Source organism: Esox lucius, chromosome 6 (genome assembly GCF_011004845.1).
Source record: "Esox lucius isolate fEsoLuc1 chromosome 6, fEsoLuc1.pri, whole genome shotgun sequence".
NCBI lineage: Eukaryota > Metazoa > Chordata > Actinopteri > Esociformes > Esocidae > Esox > Esox lucius.
This window is the reverse complement of record NC_047574.1, coordinates 30668363-30691693: the sequence shown is the minus strand read 5'-3', so window position 1 is coordinate 30691693 and position 23331 is coordinate 30668363. Positions and strand designations below refer to the sequence as shown.

Below are 23331 nucleotides of genomic sequence, written 5' to 3'. Positions count from 1 at the left end.
TCACTGACTGACTGACTGACCGACAGATGGGACTGGACTACCATAGTGGTTAGAGACGCGGCCTTCGGAACAACAGGTCCCATGTTCGACTCCTGTTACTGTCAAAACACATTGGCCCTCATTTATCATTCTTGCGTAGAAACGGGCGTATATGTTGGCGTAAGATTTTGCTTACACTCCTCTCAACGCCTGATTTATGAAGCTGTGTGTACCTTTAAAATCCAGGTGTACGCAATACCTGCCCTTGATAAATGCTGCGGCTGAAAACGACCGTCATTAGAATAACACGCCCCTATATATTCAAGTCTCCGCTTCGCCCACGCCCTCATTTTACGCCATGGACACACGGAAGAAGGCAAAAAAGATAAACTTCTCTGACGTGGAGATTGAGACGATCACCAGGGAGGTAGAAAGAAATAAAATAGTTTCATTTGGCAGTTTAAAAAGCGGAATAAAAGATGATGTGATGTGGAGTACCATTCATTCACATTAATAATTGCATGACAATTTGTAATATTCGTCTTATTATTTTATGATATTTATTATTAATGACCTTTATTGTTATTTAGCAGAAGAATGTTGTTATTATTATTATTTCTATTATTATTATTATTATTTAAAAGAAGAAGAATGTAATTTTTATTATTTTGTCAGTCTGAATTATATTTTGGTCATTAAAAGCCTTTTATTACTGAACCCAGTCCGTGCGCAACTGCCGGGCCTAACCCTGAAACGTCATGTAAAGCGCACAGGCTCGCATCTGAAGGAATACATATAAATCAAATGCTTTGGTAAAGTCACACAAATTAAACACTGAAGTCCATGTTGCACAAAAATAAACACAGAAGTTTTTTTTACAGTGGGTCATAACATCTTTTAGTTTGTCAGTGCGTTAGGATATGTTTTTCTGCGCATTTCCGCACTAACTCAAAACGTGCGTACACCACCTCCTGAGCTGGCGTAGGATTTGAGAGTGCCGAACGCCAACGTCCATATTGATAAATCACAAAGTCACCGTGGTTTTGGGTGTACGCTGGAAATTTGGTGTACGCACTTTTGATAAATGAGGGCCATTATGCCTGAGGATTTGTTCAAGACAAAAACTTCGCTGGCTACAACCTTATGTAGCTACGTTATAGGAAGTATAAAATAAAACAGTTGAGGATAGACAAATACTTTGCTGGCTACACCATTCTCTCGTCTTTTCACTTGACTAAAAGTTATTTATCGTCACCTATACTGATACAGTAGTTATTGTATCAATGTCATTCACAAATGGCTAATAAGCAGTAAAAACAGCCAGTGGCAAAAGTCATACAGTTCATAGATGCTATTTGTGGTGGAGGTAAACTTAAGAAAATTTACTCAGGTTAACACAATGGTTAATGGTGTCTAATGAAATATTCAAACTTGGTGTGATGTTAATGCGTGACAAAATTATATAATTTCACCCAGCAAATGTACAGCTATGTGGTGTAGTGGTTAACGACACAGCCTTTCACATAGGCAACCTGGGTTAGAATCTCAAGAGGACAGGCACGATTACCACTTTCTATTGCGGACCGGCTGAACTAGGCTTGCCTGGTTTCTTGTTTCTTTTTCTTTGTAAAACACACTGAATTGCACCTATGTATAAATTGTGCCATTTAAATAAACTTGCTTGCTAACCTTTACCACACTTACAGTGCCTTCGGAAAGTATCTAGTCATGTAATTGATTACATTTACGTTTTCACACAATGCCCAATCATGACAAAGTGAAAATCAAGTTAGGTAATGTTGTGGAAATTTCTTTATACAATGTATTCTCACTGAGTAAAGGACTGAGTCCCACTGTTAAGATAGGTACAGGAATGTGGGGGATCTGGTATTTGCATAGGGGACATCTATTGTCTGTCCAGATGGAGATCAATGGGTTTTAGGACAGGATAGGAGAAGATACAACAGGGGGCAGTAAGGCCAGTTGGCCCCTTTGGGTAAACACTACAGTAAACATTATGGCAGGAAGGATAAGATGGGGGAAGATAGCATTTGACTTGTGTGATAGAACAAAGGGAAAGGTGTTTAGACAGATGGCAGCATCTTACCACACCCCTTTTTCCTATGTGATATATACGGTTGAATGAGCTATATTAGTTAGAGGCTCCTCAGACGATTATGTTTGTGTAAGCGGTTGACGCGTCTCTCATAATAGTCTCTGTGCATAATAATTAATAAAATAATGTACAAAGAGAACTTTGTCTCTGTGTCCCTTACTCCGAGTGTCGATACATGGAATTACCATCACAGTAATTTGTGCCAATTTATAATAAAAAAAAAAAAACATTCATATCTCATGTACATAAGTATTCAGACCCTTTACTCAGTACCTTGCAGTGTCAGCTATCACAGCATTGAGTCTTTTTGTGCATACCTCGACCAGCTTTGCACACCTGTCTTTGGATAGTTTCTCCCATTCTTACTTGCGGCCTCGAAAGGTCTCATATTGTATGGGCAGCGACAGAACTGCCATTTTCAGGTCTCCTCACAGATGGTCAAAGGGGTTCAGGTTTTGGCTCAGGCTGGGCCACTCACAGACATATAAAGATTTGTCCCAAAGCCTTGTTCCCGTGGATCCATGTAATTAAACTTGAAATAATCAATTGTTATACCAGACTCTGAGAAGTTCTTATTTGTATAAATCACCAACAGCAAAAACATCAAGGTAAGCTTTCTCCAGAGAAGTATTCTAATTTAATTGGGATTTGCAACTCACAACAACTAACCCAAAATCCCAAGGTAAAATGCAGAATAAAAGAGGGAAAATCATCCCTTTCAACTACGAAACTCTAGTATTTCAATGACAAATATTGTAATCAAGATGTAATTTAAACCCAGTTCTGACAGTTGAACACAAACGACTAACCTGTTTGAGCTGTTCGTCTGTCTGCATTGGGGCCATGTCAATGTCTTCTTCAGGACACTTTGGCTCAGGAATCTGTACCTCCCTGTCTGTGTCCATGGGCTTCATGTCCTCAGCCATCTTGTCTAAGTGGGCCAGGCAGGTCTTGGTCTCCGTATCAGCCTCTGCCACAGACTCAGCTTCTGTGTCCGTCTCGTCTGGTTTCTCAACCACCATCTCCATGGGCTCATCATCAAATTCTTTCTTCCCCACATCCACCTGGACAGCATTGAAAACATTTAGGAAACCTGTTAACGTACCACTGTGTAGGTGATCTTGAGGGGAAGAATTTCCAGTTTCCACCCAAAAAATCAACTCAACTCCATTGATCAAATTTCATTCTGTAATTTACCTCCTCTACCTCCTGTTGCTGCAATCTCTTGACCATGGGGTGGTTGTTGGGGTCAGGGGCACCTGAAGGGGCCATAATGGGCTGTTGAAAAACGGTGGTGACCGTTGTGGAGGAGCAAAGCGAGGAGGTGCCCAGGGTTGCCATGTCAATAGCTGAACTCTTGGCACCACTGTGGGGTACCTGGCGACCTGAAAAGCAAAACGAAGCAAGGGAAAGGAAAAACATAAGCAAAGAGGGACAGGCTTTTAAAACAAGTGGTAGATTAAAAAAAAACATGGCTAGTTTAGGGTTCAACAATGGCCCGTTGGCCCAGGACCAGTAAGACCTAATGTCAGGCAAGTAGTCAAAAGACGGTCAGTGGGCCAGTACTCAATTTCCCCATTTAAATTCATAGTATTGTATTAAAACGTTTGCGTTTCATCTTTGTCACTCTTACCGCTTCGGTTTTCGCTTGTTCTCACATTAAAATGCATCCATGGGGCTTCTCTCCCCCCATCCCGTGTGGTACAGTACCGGTGTCCTCTTTTTGACCAATAGAATTCGCTGGCTCATCTGTTTTGACCAATCATAATTCATTGTGCATTCTAGAGCAGCACCCAAATGTGGTATCGCAGGCTATGAGGCAAAGCAAATGCGATAATTGCTAGCAGTGACACAAGGAGCCAGTCAAACAGCTAGTGCAAGTAGGCCAACTGTATTGCGGCATATTTTTGTTACCATAAATATATTAACTAAATTCTTTTATTTTCATGCTTTTGTGTCAGAGCGGATAAGCCAGCATCTTCATGAAAAGATAATGACATTTATAGTAGCTAATATTTTGATAACCATTTATTAAAAAGTAATGATGTGCATTGTGTCATTATGTAAACAGCAACTGCTTGTTTCAGTTCTCATGTCTCATATTACATGCAAATCTGTGGTATAAATCAAAATCCAGATGATATGATATTTATATACAATACAGGTGCTGGTCATAAAATTAGAATATCATCAAAAAGTTGATTTATTTCAGTAATTCCATTCAAAAAGTTAAAGTTGTATAATGTATACATTCATTCCACACAGACTGATATATTTCAAGTGTTTATTTCTTTACATGTCGATGATTATTACGGACAACTAATGAAAAACCCAAATTCAGTGTCTCAGAAAATTTGAAGATTGTGAAAAGGTTCAATATTGAATACACCTGGTGCCACACTCTAATCAGCTAATTAACTCAAAACACCTGCAAAGGCCTTTAAATGGTCTCCCAGTCTAGTTCTGTAGGCTACACAATCATGGGGAAGACTGCTGACTTGACAGCTGTCCATAAGACGACCATTGACACCTTGCACAAGGAGGGCAAGACACAAAAGGTCATAGCTAAATAGGCTGGCTGTTCACAGAGCTCTGTGTCCAAGCACATTAATAGAGAGGCGAAGGGAAGGAAAAGATGTGGTAGAAAAAAGTGTACATGCAATGGGGATAACCACACCCTGGAGAAGATTGTGAAACAAAACCCATTCAAAAATGTGGGGGAGATTCACAAAGAGTGGACTGCAGCTGGAGTCAGTGCTTCAAGAACCACCACGCACAGACGTATGCAAGACATGGGTTTCAGCTGGACTGGACTGCTGAGTTATGTTCTCTGATGAAAGTACATTTTGCATTTCCTTTGGAAATCAAGGTCCCTGAGTCTGGAGGAAGAGAGGAGAGGCACAGAATCCACGTTGCTTGAAGTCCAGTGTAAAGTTTCCACATTCAATGATGGTTTGGGGTGCCATGTCATCTGCTGGTGTTGGTCCACTGTGTTTTCTGAGGTCCAAGGTCAACGCAGCCGTCTACCAGGAAGTTTTAGACCACTTCCTGCTGCTGACCAACTTTATTGAGTGCTGTACATGCTCATACTTTTCATGTTCATACTTTCAGTTGGCTAACATTTCCAAAAATCTTTTTTGTGTATTGGTATTAAGTAATATTCTAATTTTCTGAGATACTGAATTTGGGATTTTCATTAGTTGTCAGTTATAATCATCACAATTAAAAGAAATAAACATTTGAAATATATCAGTGTGTGTGCAATGAATTAATATAATATAAAAGTTTCACTTTTTGAATGGAATTACTGATATAAATCAACTTTTTGATGATATTCTAATTTTAATGACCAGCACCTGTATATCTGTAAAATACAATTATATTATGTTTTTTTTTTTTATTCAGTTTGGCCCAGTAAAAATACAGTCTGTGTTGGACCCTGTAGTTTTAATGACAAAGAAAAGCTGCCATTAAGGGATTAAAGCCAGGACGAATTTAAGGCAATTACCATTGCTTAAAATGACAGGATAGTAAGGAAATATGCATTCTGTGTGTCATATGAGAGATGATAGGTAAGGGGTGGTGATTACTGTTATAGTGGTGAGGCACCACAAACTCCCCAAGCCACTCAGTCAGGGCCAGTTTCAGGGCCAACTGAGGGCTGTACAGCATGTCTGTCTCCAACTCTTCATCGCTGCCCTCGTTCTCCAGCTTAATCTGGATGGACACGGTACTGTCCTCTCCATCCGCTGACATTTGGGGGAGGGATGAGAACAGAGGGAAAGGGGGAAGGAGGAAGAGACATGGATAACCATTACAAACGTGTCATGTACAGGCCAGTTTGAATACTGGGCTGCCTAACGTGTCTGGGTTAAACTGAAAGCTGCATAATTCAACTGGACAAGTTTATCCCCTGTCAAGTTCATATCATCTTTTTGTAGCATCTTGAAAAAAATAAGAAAAAAGACAGACAAGACATTGGCGGTCATTTGGGGTAACTCCGTACAGCGCTGTTCACTTAAGATCATGTAGCTACTCTTACTAGAAATACGTAAAAAAATTCAGCCGTTCGTATAGTGTCGTATAGTTCATATAATGATCGCTTACCCGGTCGTCAAGGGAGAGAGTAATTAAATTATTTATTGCAGCATTCAATAGTCTATTGTTCATGTTGTTACAGACTCAAACACACAATCTCGAGCCTACAAACTTGATCTCAAACAAACTTCACACAATTCTACAAATACAACAAACAACAACAAACAAACCAAACAAACACTTCAATGTTTCACTTCAGAGTTGAAGCTGAATAATCCTGCTTAATGAAATGGCCCTGTTAGGCAAAATCATTATGATTGTATTCACACAATTACTCTCAGAACCCAGATTAGATTTTGATTCTAACTGCAATCAGTTTTACATTGGACCCAGATCAAATTAAAACAGTTGAATGGATGTGAAGGCAACACAAAGATAAAATGCTAATTTCTTGTCCCTGTTGAATACAATGTTGGGGTGCTTTCTTTATGTGTAAAGAAAGCATGTGTAAATGCATTCTTTATGTGAATGAGTGAGTGAATAAGTGAATAAATAAAGTCCATCTGAGTCAGACTTACCATTAACAATGACTATGTTGTTTTTACGGTACAAAAATACAAATTTTACATAACTTATTAAGAAGTACCCCTTGGGGATTAAATGTAAAACTTACTCATGGCGACATCCTTGCGCACGCCGTTCATGTTGGACTTGTACCAAGTGGCCAGGGTGTGGATAGCCACAAAGTTGGACTCAAACTCACAGTTGGGGTTGGTGAGAACACCCTTAAGGCGGGGGATGAGCTCTGTGGAGCGCCCCTTGTACGGCCCTAGGAAAAGGCGCTTCTGGTCATAGTCGTTGGCATGGATGTTGTCCCAGATTACCGGAGCTCTCTTCAGGATTTTAGAGACCTCCTCTATGGACTCCACTGTGATGTCTTTGGATACAACCTTAGGACCTGGAGACATGGATGTAGATAAAGTATATTACAAGATGGTAAACAGCCTGTTAATTAATTTATCTAATGATTATGAAGAGTTAAAATCCAACCCAATGCCCTCTCAAAAACTACCCAGACATTTTGTACCCAATGAAACATAAATGGCGGAAACTACATTAAATTAAAACAAAAAGTGGACCTGGTGTACCTGTCCACAGCACTTCAACACCAGGCAGCAGCTTCTCGCCCACTGTGTGCAAGTAGGGGGACTGGGCCACGCTTGGGTAGCAGAATGTTCCACAGTATTCTGGTAAATTAAAAAAAAATTAATAACACATGAAACCTAGATTTCCCTTCAACTTAAAATCAATAACAACATACAGGGCATGTGGATACAAAGATAACTTGTCAAGCTTTTGTGCTTCCATTATGAAAGAAGCTGCCCCAAAACAGATTAGAAATACAGGTGCTTTTAAAAAATGTAATATCATGGAAAAATTACTTTTTTTCCTGTAAAAGCAAAAGGTGACAACTTCATATATTCCAGATTCATTACACAAGCCTTTTTTGTTTCAATCTTGAAGAATAAAAACAGTATCTCAAAATACTATAATAAAAAATGTATAATACAGAAATGTCGACCCGAGAAGAGCTCTAATCAGCGAATTAACCCAAACACATGCAAACGTTGCCGAAGCATGTTCATTTATGCACTCAATACTTGGTTGGCACTCTTTTTGCACGAATTACTGCATCAATGTGGCGTGGCAATCAGCCTGTGGCACTGCTGAGGTGTTATGGAAGCTCAGCTTGCTTTGACAGCGGCCTTCAGCTCCTCTGTGTTGTTGGGTCTGGTGTCTCATTTACCTCTTCACAATACCCCATAGATTCTCTGTGGGGTTCAGGTCAGGCGAGTTGGCTGGCCAATCAAGCACAGTAATACCATTGGCAGTGCCAAGTCAGTGCCAAGACATGCTGGAAAAGGAAATCAGTATCTCCATAAAGCTTGTCAGCAGATGGAATAAAATCTCCTGGAAGACGGCGGCATTGACTCTAGATTTTATAAAACACAGTGGACTAACACCAGCAGATGACACGGCATCCCTACATCGTGACCGTGAAAACAAACTGGACTTCAAGCACCTTGGATTTTGTGCCTCTCCACTCCTCCAGACTCTGGGACCTTGATATCCAAATGAAATGCAAAACTTAGTGTCATCTGAAGAGAGGATTTTGGACCACTGAGCAACAGTCCAGTTCTTTTTCTCCTTCGCATAAATAAGACGCTTCTGACATTGTCTCTGATTCAGGAGTGGCTTGACACTAGGAATGCGACACTTGTAGCCCATTTCCTGGACACGTCTGTGCGTGGTGGCTCTTGATGCACTGACTCCAGCCTCAGTGCACTCCTTGTGAAGCTCCCCCGAGTTCTTGAATCAGCTTTGCATGACAATCCTCTCAAGGCTGCCGTCATCCCTGTTGCTTGTGCACCTTTTCCGACCAGACTTTCCTTTCCAGTCAACTTTCCATTAATATGCTTTGATACAGCACTCTGCGAACAGCCAGCCCTTTCAGCATTGACCTTCTGTGACCCTCCTCAATGAGTGTCTTCAGGACAACTGTCAAAAGTCTTCCCCATGATTGTGGTTATGTGTACTGAATGCCCAGGGAGTTGATTAGCTGATTAGAGCTCTTCTCAGGTCAACATTTCTGTACTGTCATTTTTTTGGTAATATTTTCAGATACTGAATTTGTATTTCCATGAGCTGTAAGCTATAATCAAGATTGAAACAAAAAAGGCTTGAAATGTTTCACTTTGTTAATCTAGGATATGAAGGTGTCACCTTTTGATTTAAATTATGGGGGGGGAATAATTTTTCCAGGATATTATATATTTTTTTAGATGCACATGTATATTGAGATACAATCTTAAATTGTCTAATAAGAAATGCGTATTATGTATAATTGTCTAATAAGAATGCCAAAATGGTGTGCATGTTACCTGTGGGGCAGAAGAGGAAGGTCTCAGGCTCTCCCAGGTACTGGAAGATCTCGTTAGTGATTGACACCTGGGCATGGGCGAAGGAGCTGAACACCTCCTTGTCGGCAGGACACATGTTGTGGTCGATGTCATCGAACAGTAAAGCAAATGACTTGCATCCGAAATGAGTCACCTGAGGAATCACATTCACGTCGTGTTAAAACTCACGGGCAAATGCCTGACTGCAGACAGTCAAGGGTGCCGGGGCAATCTTTTTCAACAAAGATGCAGATTTCCACAGTTTTTTTTTTTACCAAGCTGGGCGCAGTTTACCATCGCACAAGCATCAGAGCAGAGCAACAACATCCTGCACCCGACGTTCAGAGTATCAAGCTAGTAGTGATGTGCAGTCCGGGAACAACTCATTATTTTTGAACAAATCTTTTTTGTGACACAGGATTCACAAGGCAACCACTGAATACGCTGGTCTCCAGCTCAGTGCTCCATGGTATTTTACATACTTGTAACAGATAATTGGATGCATGGTTGGCCTACAATAATTAATGTAGTAGCCGATTTTTGATTGTAATGATAAACATAGTTGAAATCATAGGCTACACTGACCATTTACTTAAGTAGAAAAGGTGAACGACTGAGTCATACATTTTTATTGTTCAATTGAATAATGAGCATTCGTTCGCCACGGGGGGCTACTGGCATTAAAACTGAAATGAACGAAATGACGACAGATTCAAACTCTTAATTGAACAACTCGAAAAGACCAAAGTCAGTAAAGAGTCAAACTTTCCATCACTACAAGCTAGCGAGTGAGGTCAGAGAAATGTAACTGGCTGTATCTGTGCACACGCACGTTTGTGTTGAACTGTCAGTAAGTGGCTGTCACATAGATATAATGCAGGTAGCCATCGTCTGAGCGACAACCAAAGGTAAGCTAACTAGCTAACCAACCGTCACAACTCGATAGTTACAATCGGCTACAATTGATGAGCGTCATGCTGGAAACGTTAGAGATTTGTCAGCAATAGTAAGACCTCTGGTTTTCGTATTTCACCGTCAAAATAAAAGTCTGGTGTGGCTATACAGTGTGTAATGTACATTTTCAAAGGAAAAAGTATAAGTGAAACAAAATTACTATTTAAACAAGAAACCAGGCAAGCCTAATTCAGCCAGCCTGCAATAGAAAGTGTTGCCCTCTCAAGATTCGATCCCAGGTCACCCTAACAAAGGGCTTTCTCGTTAACCACTACACCACGGAGCTGTACATTTGCCAGGTGTCAGTATAGCCTTGTGTCCATCCTCAACAAATCCTCTTTTGCCACTGGCCGTTTTAACAGTTAATTGGCCATTCATGAATGACATTGATATAGTTAAACTGACTAACGTTTCTTATTAAGTTTAACAACCACCATAGCGTCTATGAACCGTATGGCTTTTGCCACTGGCCATTTTAACAGCTTTTTAACCAGTAATAGGCTTACTAGTATTTACTAATTTCCTAGGAATAATTATTCTCTAACCACTATGCTATTTAACAATGGGTACTTTGTTAAATAGTTTGTTAAATAACTCAATAAGAGACAGAGTCCGGCAATAATACTTAGTTAAAAAATATTATAAGGTGGAACACACTGAGAAACGGTTAAAAGTTAAGTTAATGTAGACAACATATTTTACATTAAAAAAATCCTATTTTTATGTTATTGTTGTTAATTTGCTTGTGCTAATTAGCTTTGGAGACAGATTGAGTTATAAATACAACCACACAAAATTTTCCATCCACCCACAAATGCACAAGGGATCATTTTTGTGGAAAAACTATTCAGTGTCACAGTGAATGTATTGTACAAAAAACTCAGGAGGGTTTGCGAAATCCAGCAAAACTATATTTTCTACCCCCTCTTTAACTCCCAATGCAACACACTATACTGAACCTGGAATTCACATTGCCTCATTAATTAGTAGCTAGTGGCTTTTATTATGTGTCTGGGAGGCGATTCATGAACAGTTTTAGATAATGTTTAATTGAGAGTGAGTACTTAGGTTATTATTAGGGAATGATGTTAAGACAGTACTGTCAAGCAAGAGAGACTGTTGTACAGTGAGAATGTTTTAGCATTTCACTTTTGTGTCATTGATGCTGGCATGTCGGCCCATAACCCCCGCCCCCCACTGTTGGGGGGAAAAAGGGAAACACTGAACGGGATAAAATCAAAAAAGAGAAATAATTTAAACAGATACTTGCTCCTTGCTTTTTCTAATGGAATATAAATGAAGTACAGATACAGAACTTTCCTGAATTCCCCCAAAACGGATACCCCACATGAGAAACAAAAGAAAAGCTCATCAGTAAATTGGCATTGGTTTCAGTGGGTCATCTGCAGGACGAGGGAGGAAAGAAGCATTCATTTTTTTTTTTAAGGTTCATGTTACCTGATCCAGTTTCCTCTTGAGTGCTGACACTTCTTTCTGGTTTGAAAAGGTTATGTCAAGGCCTGGGGAGATGGCATAGATAAACTCAATCCCATACTCCTTTGCAGCACTGATCAGGGTCATCAGTTGTTCTAAGAGAGAGATGCATAATAAATACAACCATTTCCCACCAATGTTACATACATTTGCACACTCAGGATTGATAGGAAATAAGCCTGCAAAACCATTCAAAAAAGGGGAACATAATGTTAAATGTTAGGCATATGTCATTTATTACTTGGTTGGAGTGTAACCAATTGTTCAAACCAGGGATGGAAATTAGCACCCGCCACAAGCCAAATGCGGGTGATTTTGTGTTGTGGCGGGTAAACTCGCTTCACCTATCGGCCACCGTGGCGGGTAAATAAAAATAGCATACTGTTTCACCCGGACACTTTTACGGAAGAGGATTAGTGCCAAGCAATAATAAAAAAAATAAAACCATCTCGACATTAAAGTTATTATAATGCGAGATTAAACTTGTTACATTTTGAGAAAAAAGTCGAAATACAATCTTGAGAATAAACTCAAAAAATATCAAGAATAAAGTTTAATAATCCTTCTTATGGTATCCTGGGAAACCACGAAACCTTGATGAATCGCGCGTAGGTGAAGCCAGCGATAACCTTGCAATTTGTCCACTGGTTGTCAATTCATGTTGGACAAAAGCGAGTACATCGCGCAAATTGGACAGATTTTTTCTTCTAAAAAGACCTAGCCGCTTGCAAATTCTCTTTTAAATTCGTATGGTAATTATAATTCTGTCATAATTAGCTAATAGTTGATAGTATTTCTTTGTTACTGAAAGAAAGTCTATAATATAGCTTGACTAATTGATCCAACTCTGCCATGTCCTCTATCAGTAGGCTATGCAATGCACACTGATCGAATGCGTTATTCTCTACATTTAATTTCAACTTTTATTCTCGATATTTCATGAGTTTATTCTCAAGATTGTATTTCGACTTTTTTCTAGGAATATAACGAGTTTTTTCTCGAAACACAACGGATTTATTCTCGATATTTAATGAGTTTATTCTCAAGATTGTATTTAGACTTTTTTTCTCGAAATATAACGAGTTTAATCTCGCATTATAATGACTTTATTGTCGAGATGGTTTGATTTTTTTTTTTATTATTGCTTGGCACTAATCCTCTTACGTACACTTAAGAGGCGGCGCACATAAAAAAAAATGTGGCGTTACATTGCAGGCGTTAAGAGGTCCGCTGAGAAAACATCTCAGGAGGAGCCAGTGGACAAAGAGGCGAAAGTCAAAAAAAATTTTTTAAAGAACGATGGAGAAAAGCAGACAATGGGGAGTCCCGCGATTGGTTAGTTTACGACGAGACAAATCTGATAATGTACTGCTCTGTATGTCGTCAACACGCTTCACGTTGTTGGTAAAAAAAAGAAAGTGGCTGGTAAAAACATTGAGTGGCTGGTAGATTTTGAAATCCACCAGCCACAGTGGCCGGTGGACAAAAAATTTAATTTCCATCCCTGGTTCAAACATATTCTAAACTACAGAAGGGGTGTAGAGCCTTAGAAATGTAAAACCTAAATGCTACAGAAGGTTTGGAGCACGCTCCTTCATCAGAAGAGCAACCTATTGAAACAAGCAAAAACAACAAAGCCTGAAAGGCAGTCTTTCTTTCCATGAATCTGGTTCTGGGGGCAGAATTATGCGATTGCCCTAGATTTGGGGCAAAACTCAACCCTGAAGTTAGGGGATAACCCATTAACGACAGATATCCTGAAGCAACTAGTGTTCATTGCCTTGGTCAAGGACAGAGCAGATTTTTACCTTGTCAGCTCTAGGATTTGATCTCACCACCTTTCACTTACTGGTCAGATGCCCTGACCGATAGGTTACCTGCCACCTTCCCTACATGTTTGTGTATATGTGTGACAGGAATAATGCAAACACGCGCTCACCTGCTTCTTCTACAGAGTACATTTCTCGCCAGAACATCCTGTGTTTGTAGTCGTCCTTAGGAGCATACAGGTACGTGTTCAAGCCCCATTTCTGCTGTCTGGGGAACACAACGCATTGTGATTAACAGGATTGTTCATCACAGAACATATTGACAACAGCCATTTTCAATATCAGACATTTTGTTTAAAGGAATGAATATAGCCTTGGTCTTTAAGGTAAAATCACTCCGGGACCAAAGTCACCTATTTCTATGTAAGCCAACTGTACAGTGTAAACAACAATTACATTACCTCCTGAATAGTTCTTTCCTTTGTTCCATTGTCCATGGACGGCCATAGAAGCCTGTTGCAAACAAAAAAAAAATCCGTTTTTACACACACAACAAAGCAAACCTCCTTGCCCTCCACCCCATCTGTTCCCATGGCTGTGCAAATTATGCTGCCATGCATTTGCCCTGAAGACAGGATGAGTGTGGCTTTCAATTCTTCAATGTTCCATCTCTCCATTTCTGCCGGATATCAGAGATAATTGTATTTGTATTACAATGCAACATACACTACCGTTTAAAAGTTTGGAATCACTTAGAAATGTCAATTTTTTAAATATATATTTTTTTGTATTAAAATAACATCAACTTGATCAGAAAAGAAAGTGTATAATTTTTTTATATGTTGGAAATGACTATTCAAGCTGGAAATGGCATATTTTTTTATGGAATACCTAAACATGCATGCAGAGGCCCATTATCAGCAACCATCACTCCTTTGTTCCAATGGCACATTGTGTTTGCTAATCCAAGTTAATCTTTTTAAAAGGCTAATTCATCATTAGAAAACCCTTTTGCGATTATGTTAGAACCACTAAAGGCTGTTGTGCTGATTAAGGAAGCAATAAAACTGCCCTTCTTCAGACTACTTTAGTATCTTCACCATCAGCGTTTATGGCTGTGATTACAGGTTCAAAATTACCAGAAACAAAGAACGTTCTTCTAAAACTCATCAGCCTTGTTCTGAGAAATGAAGGTTATTCCAAGTGAGAAATTGTCAAGAAACTGAAGATCGTGTACAACAATGTGTAGCGATGGCCATACGAGGCTTCATTACCGTTCTCCTAGCAGCAGGATATTATACTGGCAACGCCTGCTCAGATTATCTTTTACAAAAAGGCCATCATTGAAATATATAAGGCAATATAACTACACTGCCATATACATTTCAATGATGGCTCTTATTGTGATTAAGTAAATCTGAGTGCTGCCAGCATAATATCCTGCTGCTAAAATAACGCTAATGAAACCTTGTTTGGCCATCACTAACGATGTGCACTATTCCCTTCACAGAACAAACTGTCTCTAACCAGAATAGATAGATTGGGATTAGTGTCTAGTTTAAGAAATTGACACCTCACAAGTCCTCAACTGGCAGATTCTTTAAATAGTTCCCACAAAACACCAGTCTTAACATTAAGAGTGAAGGGACGACTCCAGGATGCTGGCTTTCTACGCAATCTAAAGGATATCATATTTTGCACGCACAGCTTCAGAAGAGGATACTCTGTATTTGACACAAGGCTCCAAAAATGGGTAACACCTGATCTTAGTTCACCTTGCAATGTTTCATTTGCCTGCAGCTTTACTATCTCACTCTCTATTTTATACTGTCCCCACTTCAACATGCTTGCTATACAACCACTTTAAGCATTTCATTTTGAAGAAAAGTAGTGATTTGAAATGTTTACTGTATTCCACCACACCCCCACACACACACACACACACCCCCACACACACACACACCCACACCCACACCCACACCCACACACATATACAGACGTGCGCACATGCGCAAACATGTGCGCAAACGCGCGTGCGCACACATACAAGAGGGCACACCAAAAAAAAAATATATATACAAGAATTTCATCCATTGGCCTACAATGGGAAAATGGTTGAATCTGGTAGAACAGTTTTTGTGCGCACCCGTGTGTGTGTGTGTGGATGGAATACAGTCAACATTTCAAATATCACTACTTTTCTTCTAAATGAAATGGTTTTATACTCTAATGGCAGTGAGATAAAAAAAAATAGTTTTTAATGGAAGTCAATGGGACATTTTTGTCCACGAAGGTGTCCAGAGGAAGTATCTGGCACTACATAAAATATACTAATGTTAATCTTTGACATATCCAAGACTCTAATCACCACCAAAGCCCCATGCCTCTACTATTTATTATATGGAAAATATTATTTTTGTAAAAAAAAAATTTAATAAATGAGGTAACTCAAACAATCAAGCTGGCATTTAAAGGGGTAAAATCCTGAAAATGATTGAATGTTTGGTTGTTTTGAGCAGGTTTCAAGTTGTTTAAGAGATATATGAAAAAAAAGCTGAAAGAAATATTAATGTATAAATATTTTGTCAGTTTATTGTACGTGTACATTTTTGTTGTACGTGTAAATTTTTTATTTGTGCAGGATTTCAGTGGATTGTGCGGTATTTAGACTGTGATTGAGCATTATATGGTTAATCAAATCTGGCAACCCTGCTTGCTGCATCACATTCTGTAAGTCAGTCTTTGAGGTTAGCCAGAAGTGCTTCCTGACGAATGATACAATGAGACGTAAAAATTTGGGAAATATCTTCTTCTTCATCAGGCCTATGAGTCCCTTCCCTTTCCCTATGCCATCAGGGCTCACAGATGCCAGATTTGACCAGTCAATATTATTATCAGGAAAAAAATGTATAAAGGGCTTTCAAAATATCCTCTCCTCGTGTTTGTTCCTGAAGAGGCAGTAAACATTAAAGTTCCTCTCTGAACAACTCGTTTAGACTCTGGAAGCGGACGCAAACGCATAATTGGGCAATGTCACCTACATCTGTGCTTGTGTCAAGTGCAATACTAAAACACAAGCGCCCCGGATGAGTCTTAAATCAGTTGCTTACCGATGTCATCCCCGATGTCTTCAAGGCATGTTGTTATGGTTGAGTCTGAGAGTTATGGTGCTTTTCCACTGCATGGTACCCGCTCTACTTGGCTCGCCTTGAACTCTACCCGCTTTGGGAGCATTTCCCACTGCACGGTACCAGCTCGACTCGGTTCGCCTTTTGCACTTTTCCACTGCCCAAAAGTTGTGATAGTACCTGGTACCAGATACTTTTTTTAGTACCTGCTTTGTCGACGTTCCATCGAGCTGAGGCGATACCAAAAAGTGATGTGAAAACACTGAGGACCTTTGATTGGACAAGAGTGACTCAAAGCGTGTTAGCCGACCTGTGTCATATGGCATCGGCTCTACACGGCTCGCCTCGGTTGGTTATCCACTGCAGACAGTACCCTGTACCCTACATTATTGATCACTGGAAAACTGCCGTAGCGCCTCCCCCAACGCGACACACATTAATGGAGATATCGCACATCTGATACCGGTGAAAAGCCAGCATTTGCTGGCTAACGTAAACCCTGCAGTGAACAGAAAAATCTATTGAATGAACTCCAATTCTCTTTTAAATTGACAAGCTTTGGTGGCAAATCAAAAGTAAACTAAATCTGGATAACATGGTTACAGACCCTGCTTGAAAAACTGAAATTAACCCATTTCAATTCAAGGACACCTGGCTCAGATGCACAAAGAGGCACTGTTCTTGTGTCACAAATTCTATTTGCGCTTTTCCGCTGCATGGTACTGGTTCGACTCTACTCACCTCGACCTGCTTTGGGAGCCGTGCCAGGAGTCCTTGCATTGAAATTCAGTGCCAGTGAATAGGACCAGACTCGTAATTAAGCAATCGTGTTTTCCCAAAACTCTTCTCTGTTTGGACCTACGCACTGGCGTTGAAATCAACCCCTTATTCCTGTGAGACCCACAAACGCGCTGTTTTTGTAACCTAAAGGATAACTGGAATACATTGCAAGTAGTAATGTCAGGCCAAACAGAAGCAGCCTACCAAGCTCTCTAACCATTTTTGCAGTCAGCAATGTATTACGACCAAAGTTACCGCTCACGCGTACTTCCTCGCTACTACCGGTATAAATGTTGCCTTGTGTACAGTAGGCTACTCTTGAGTCAGTCAGCGTGGTATTATAGCCGGCAAGTAATAAAGCAATTATTTACACCTTTTAATCGAGATGGAGGGATTATGTAGATTGTTTTAAATGTGTGTTGTTGTTGAGATGTTAGGTGTATACGCTTAAATCTAACAGAACATTGCAGTTAAATAATCTTTTATACTGCAGGGCAATAATTCTATTCTACTTTTTTACTGGTTTTCAAACAAGGTCTTTGACCATGTTATCCAGATTTAGTTTACTTGATTTGCTACTTTACGTTCAAAGCATGTCAATTTAAAAGAAAATTGATGGAGTTCATTTAATAGATCTTTATTTTCCCCATTATTAGGTGTACGATATCTCCATTGTTGTTCCAGTGTGTGTCGCGTTGGAGGTGGAGACAAGGCAGTTTTCCTGTATAGGCAGGTACAGGGTACTATCTGTGGTGGAAAACCAACCGAGGCAAGCCGAGCTGGTACTGCAACTGAAAAGCTCCCAAAGCGGGTAGAGTTCAAGGCGAGTAGAGTGGAGCCGGTACCATGCAGTGGAAAGCGCCATAACAGTCCCTTAATTTGCAGTGAAATAGCTTCCTTGTTTGTGAAATCAGCATACTAAATTTCTGCTGAGGCCAAAAAAAATTTTTTTACAATTTCTGAACCTATGAAGGCCTTCTTGTTTCTCACTAGTATCCAAGCAATCTCATATGTTGCCTCTGTTGTATTCTATGCAACAGTGCTAGATATGTCTATCATTTGTTGTTGTCATTTGAGTTGCACTATTTTGTTGTTTCTGAGGTTGCTTTGTAAAAGAGGGCACCATGGTGTGACTGGAAATGGTGCTCTAAATTTGCTTGTTTAAAACAACTGATTGCCTTCTAGCAAATAAAAAAGTGAGCTAGTCTCGTCATACAGTACAAAAAATTACTGTCCTTTTAGAACTATCTGTGTTCTTCTTGAATTGACCATATCCTTCTCTTAGCCACCGGAGCCACGTTAGCTTGCTGCATTTCCCCACCACCATATTCCATATTGTCCCGGTTCCCCGGTGGTTGTTCGTCATAGCTGTCATGCTGTTTTTCAGCTTCTCCCCCTCTTTTTAACGGTAGATAGATTTACGTTTCTTTTTTACAATAAATCAATCCATGTCGACCAGACTGCAAAAGTGCCCAGTAGAAAACTGAAGTCAGCTGCCATCTATCTGCTGTGCAGGGAACAATGGATATATACAATGACGGGATTCAGGCCTGCATTAAACAAATTCAATCGAAATTGCGTTTTTGTTATCTATAATGAATGGAAATCACGGCTAGCCACAAATTAAGAACTCGCAGGACAAGCAATGAGTACCACTGATCTGCTCTGTCAAAGGCCTTTGATAGGTCTTTAAAGAAGGCAGCACAACTAAACTCACTGTCACATTCCTAGAACGATCCTTAGATGATATGTGCTTTACTACATGGTGCATTACACTTCTTGACGTATCCATGTTAGGAAAGATAAACCAGCCATAAAGGGATGCACCTAGACAGCAAATATATTCAGACACACTGTGGCAAATAAACCTTTCCCAATCGGCAACACAGGACCTGGGTGTGCCAGCAAAACACTCCCCACACATTTACCCCACTGAGCAGGATAGGCCCATGGACTAATGCGGCTTATGTCAAACCTATATTTTCCAAACTGAATAACACAATAGGTTTTTAAAACAAAACCATGGTTTTCCAGACCTCAACTATCCAATTTTGGTGATTGCGTTCTCAGTGGTTTGTGTTTTTAGCTGATAGGTTTGGAACTCTATGTGGACGTTTGCTGGAATAGTATATCTGAAATGTTGTCCTGCACACCACTGTTCTACTGCACCATTTCCTGTTTGTTGTCCATAGTTCGCATGACTCTTGCCACGGTCCTTCAACTCTGATCAACAAGCTGTTTTGGACCACTTGAATGCATCTGGCCGCTGAGATACAGGAACCAGTGAACATCAATCATGCTCTAAGTCACTTAGATACGTTGTTTAGCCCAGCCCTTCAATTTAACAATCACTTTATGTAGCAAGATACATTTTTCTGAATTGGGCTATGTACCTAATAAAATGGTAGACTGTAAATGTCGTTCTCTGATTACTGGTGTTTTTTTTATCAGAACAGTAAATGTTTTACTCCATGAAGTAATCCTACAAAGAGTATTCGTCTCTTCCATACCTTCATTTTGACAGACAGGAAAATGTCATAACATGGCGCAATGGGGTGGATACCCACTACACTTAGTCTCTCGGTTCTTCATTAGGTTGACCATCACCCAATAACATAATCCCTCCATCACCAAAATTACTTTAATGTTGTCGGCAAATTAAAGCCTATACAGTAAGGTTACCTAGAACAACAACGTGTAATATTATCAGATGTCATACTGTAGCAACACATCTGTGCATTCACATCATGTCCCAATAATAAATCAAGCATTTTACAAAGCCAATGGCAACATAGATTTAAACATGATAATGTCCATAACGCCATGGATGTGTCATCAACCTTGAGAAATTGTTATTATAGGTACACTGATCAGCCATAACATTATGACCACCAGCCTAATATTGTGTAGGTCCCACTTTTGCTGCCAAAACAGCCCAGACCCGTCGAGGCAAGGATTCCATTAGACCTCTCAAGGTGTGCAGTGGAATCGGGTACCAACGCGTTAGCAGAAGATCCTTTAAGTCCTGTAAGTTACGAGTTGGGGCCTCCATGGATCAAATTTGTTTGTCCAGCACATCCCACAGATGCTCGATTGGATTGAGATCTGGGGAATTTGGAGGCTAAGTCAACACCTTGAACTCGTCGTTGTATTCCTCAAACTATACCTGAACCATTTTACTTTGTGGCAGGGAGCATTGTCCTGCTGAAAGAGATCAATGCCATCAGGGAATACCGTTGCCATGAAAGGGTGCACATGATCGGCAACCAGGCTTAGGCAGGCGGTACGTGTCAAAGTAACATCCATATGAATGGCAAGACCCAAGGTTTCCCAGCAGAATATTGTCCAAAGCATCACACTGCCTCCGCCAGCTTGCCTCTTTCCCATAGTGCATCCTGGTGCCATTTGTTCTCCAGGTAAGCAACGCACATGCACCTGGCCATCCAAATGATGTAAAAGGAACAGTGATTCATGAGACCAGGACACCTTTTTCCATTGCTCTGTGGTCCAGTTCTGAAACACACATGCCCATTGTAGACGCTTTCGGCAATGGACATGGGTCAGCATGGGCACCCTAATTGCTCTGCGGTTATGCAGCCCATACACAAAAAACTGTGATGCGCTGTGTGTTCTGACACCTTTATATCAGTACCAACATTAACCTTTTCAGCAATTTGAGCTACAGTAGCTCTTTTGTTGTATCGGACCACATGGGCCACTCTCCACGTGCATCAATGAGCCTTGGCCGCCCAATGACCATGTTGCAAGTTCAACGCTATTCCTTCCTTGGTTGGATGCAGACCAGGAACACCCCACAAGGGCTGCAGTTTTGGAGATGCTCTAACCCAGTCGTCTAGCCATCACAATCTGTCCCTTGTCAATGTTGCTCAGATCCTTACCCTTTCCCATGTTTCCTACTTCTAACACATCAACTTTGAGGAGAGAATGTTCACTTGCTGCCTAATATATCCCACCCACTGACAGGTGCCATGATAACGAGATTATCAGTGGTATTCACTTCACCTGTCAGTGGTCATAATGTTAAGGCTGATCTGTGTTTATTAAAGCAATTATTATTTCATATTCCACCTGAAATGAGTCTGACACTTTCTCTTGACAACATGGTGTGCAAATCCAGTATGCATCAAACACATAAAACAAAACAATCCTAAACTATAGCGATTAGCCAGCAAACCACCGTAGCTAGTGAATTAATTAAAATTACAGTTTCACTAAAGAACTACTTACCCTCCACCACTCCACTGATGAATTTCCTGCGAGCCGACACCTCCACAACGATGTTTCCCGGCTCTTCCACTGGGCCAGGGCCCTCAGAACTAGTCTCAGACGGCCCCGAGTTTGCCTCAACCTCCACTTGAGACGTCTCCCCCACAGTCTTGTCTTTCTGAACCATTTCTGTAGGCTTAACTAGACCGGGTTGACAGAAAAAATATGTTTGAATAGGACGAGTCTGTTAACTAGCTTGATAAGTACAGCAATTCCACTGTCAGTAGTTCACTGTAATGGTTGAACGTTTCTAGATATTGTCAAAATTAGCTTTTACATAAATATCTTCTAGTAAAAAAAGACTTTGCTTCAGTCGCCAATTGATTTGGCCAAAAATTATCTTCACCTAGCAAACGATAGTTAACTAGCTAACGTTACTATTTAGCTAGCGTGCCTGTTGTTGCTGGTTACTGACAGTAATTAGCTATAACGTTTGCATGCAATGCTGTCTATCACTTCGTCTTACGCTGTGATATAATACTTAATTCAGAATAATTTTACGTAGTATTGCATTTTGTACTTGTTGACATAGACGTTCACTCAGATAATACATTTACGATTAATAAATTGTATTTTTGTCCACCGGTGAAAATCTATTCGTCTTACAGTTCTGGTTATCTTTGCTCTGGTTTTCGCAGCTTCTTCCTGTTTACACCAACTGCGCATGCTCATGAGACTGGATGAAACCAGTAACAACCGGACTTGTGGCAACCAAAAAAAAATCCATTACCAAGAGAGTAGTCTGAACAAGAGTAAAACGGATCAACAAATTTTAACAAAAAAATATTATCAACGTTTCTATTAATGAAAGATCAATACAATGCTGTTATGAACATACAAATTAAACTGAATTGACGTGCAATATTACTCAAAGATGTAATCGCCCATGAAGCTGCTTGGTGTATGTGTGGGATTTGATTGAAGTTGGGGATCTTGTATTCACAATTCCCTGTCCATCTATGGATATTAAATATCAATTTTTAAAACCGCCAAGTTTGACAAAATATATGCATGAATCCATAACTACAATGTGAGCAATCGGTAACGATTGCAATGAGGTGCATCAGTGTTTACAGCTCGGAACAAAAAATAACTGCTTTTCGGTTGCCTGCTGCTAGCATTCTAGCTCGCAATCCACTATTGTTTAGTGTCACTGACAGGCTTCGTATTTATAACCTCATATAAAATCCCATACTTAAAATGTGTGAAATGGTCTCTGAGGATTACAAACCTCGTTTGCGACATTGGTACCGCATGGATATAGCGTAAATTTCCTATTTTCTCAAGAACAATGATGGCCACAATGTCAGAATGTGCAAACATTTTAGATACAGTGTGCTAAATTGCCGCTTTTAATGTTGCGGGAACCTCGTTTTTCCAAAACATCAAGTTACCTTTCTGGTACAGTAATTAGATTCAAACAATTTTTGCGATGAAGCCAGCTTTTCCCGGTGTTGCAAATTCCCAAGATAATTAGCGGTGTCAAATAGGTATTGGGTTCCTCTTAGATATTCTTTTTCTTGACTAGCTAGCTCATCTTTAGCAGAATGTCATGACATTGTGATTAAAATCACGTTTTTAAACAATTACAAATATTCAGACCTACTGGTTGTAAAGTTGGTGCTGTGGAGTCACAACAGGTAGCTCAAAATCATGTACTTTTCATCCAGTGCTGTTAAGTGCTCCATGTCATCAAAACCACTTCCAAACTTCAGAATTCCAGGGCGGAGGTATGATCGTAATTTTACTTAGATTGTGCCCAATTGTTATTCACAGAAGCCGCTCACTGCATATTTAACAGTTTGGTCACAAATTCAGGTATTGGA

At 40.1% G+C, this 23331-nt stretch overlaps 1 protein-coding gene across 3 annotated transcripts in view; it reads right to left on the bottom strand.

Moving 5' to 3' along the window:
• The window catches only part of oga (O-GlcNAcase), a 62142-nt gene extending 38892 nt beyond the window's left edge, over window positions 1–23250 (bottom strand). Inside the window, exons 1-11 of one of the 3 annotated variants that reach the window (XM_020047395.3) lie at window positions 23108–23250; window positions 21467–21646; window positions 13772–13823; window positions 13481–13578; window positions 11506–11636; window positions 9076–9247; window positions 7282–7380; window positions 6807–7091; window positions 5686–5844; window positions 3293–3480; window positions 2905–3159 (exon numbers count right to left, since the gene is read on the bottom strand). In XM_020047395.3, coding sequence (XP_019902954.1) covers window positions 2905–3159; window positions 3293–3480; window positions 5686–5844; window positions 6807–7091; window positions 7282–7380; window positions 9076–9247; window positions 11506–11636; window positions 13481–13578; window positions 13772–13823; window positions 21467–21632 — 1605 coding nt within the window. In that variant the 5' untranslated portion in view covers window positions 21633–21646; window positions 23108–23250. Of the gene's footprint in view, window positions 1–2904; window positions 3160–3292; window positions 3481–5685; window positions 5845–6806; window positions 7092–7281; window positions 7381–9075; window positions 9248–11505; window positions 11637–13480; window positions 13579–13771; window positions 13824–21466; window positions 21647–22111; window positions 22211–23107 lie in introns of those variants that run through there. The other 2 variants (XM_010870293.5, XM_010870292.5) reach the window with 2 other exon arrangements.
• Window positions 23251–23331: the final 81 nt, after the last annotated feature.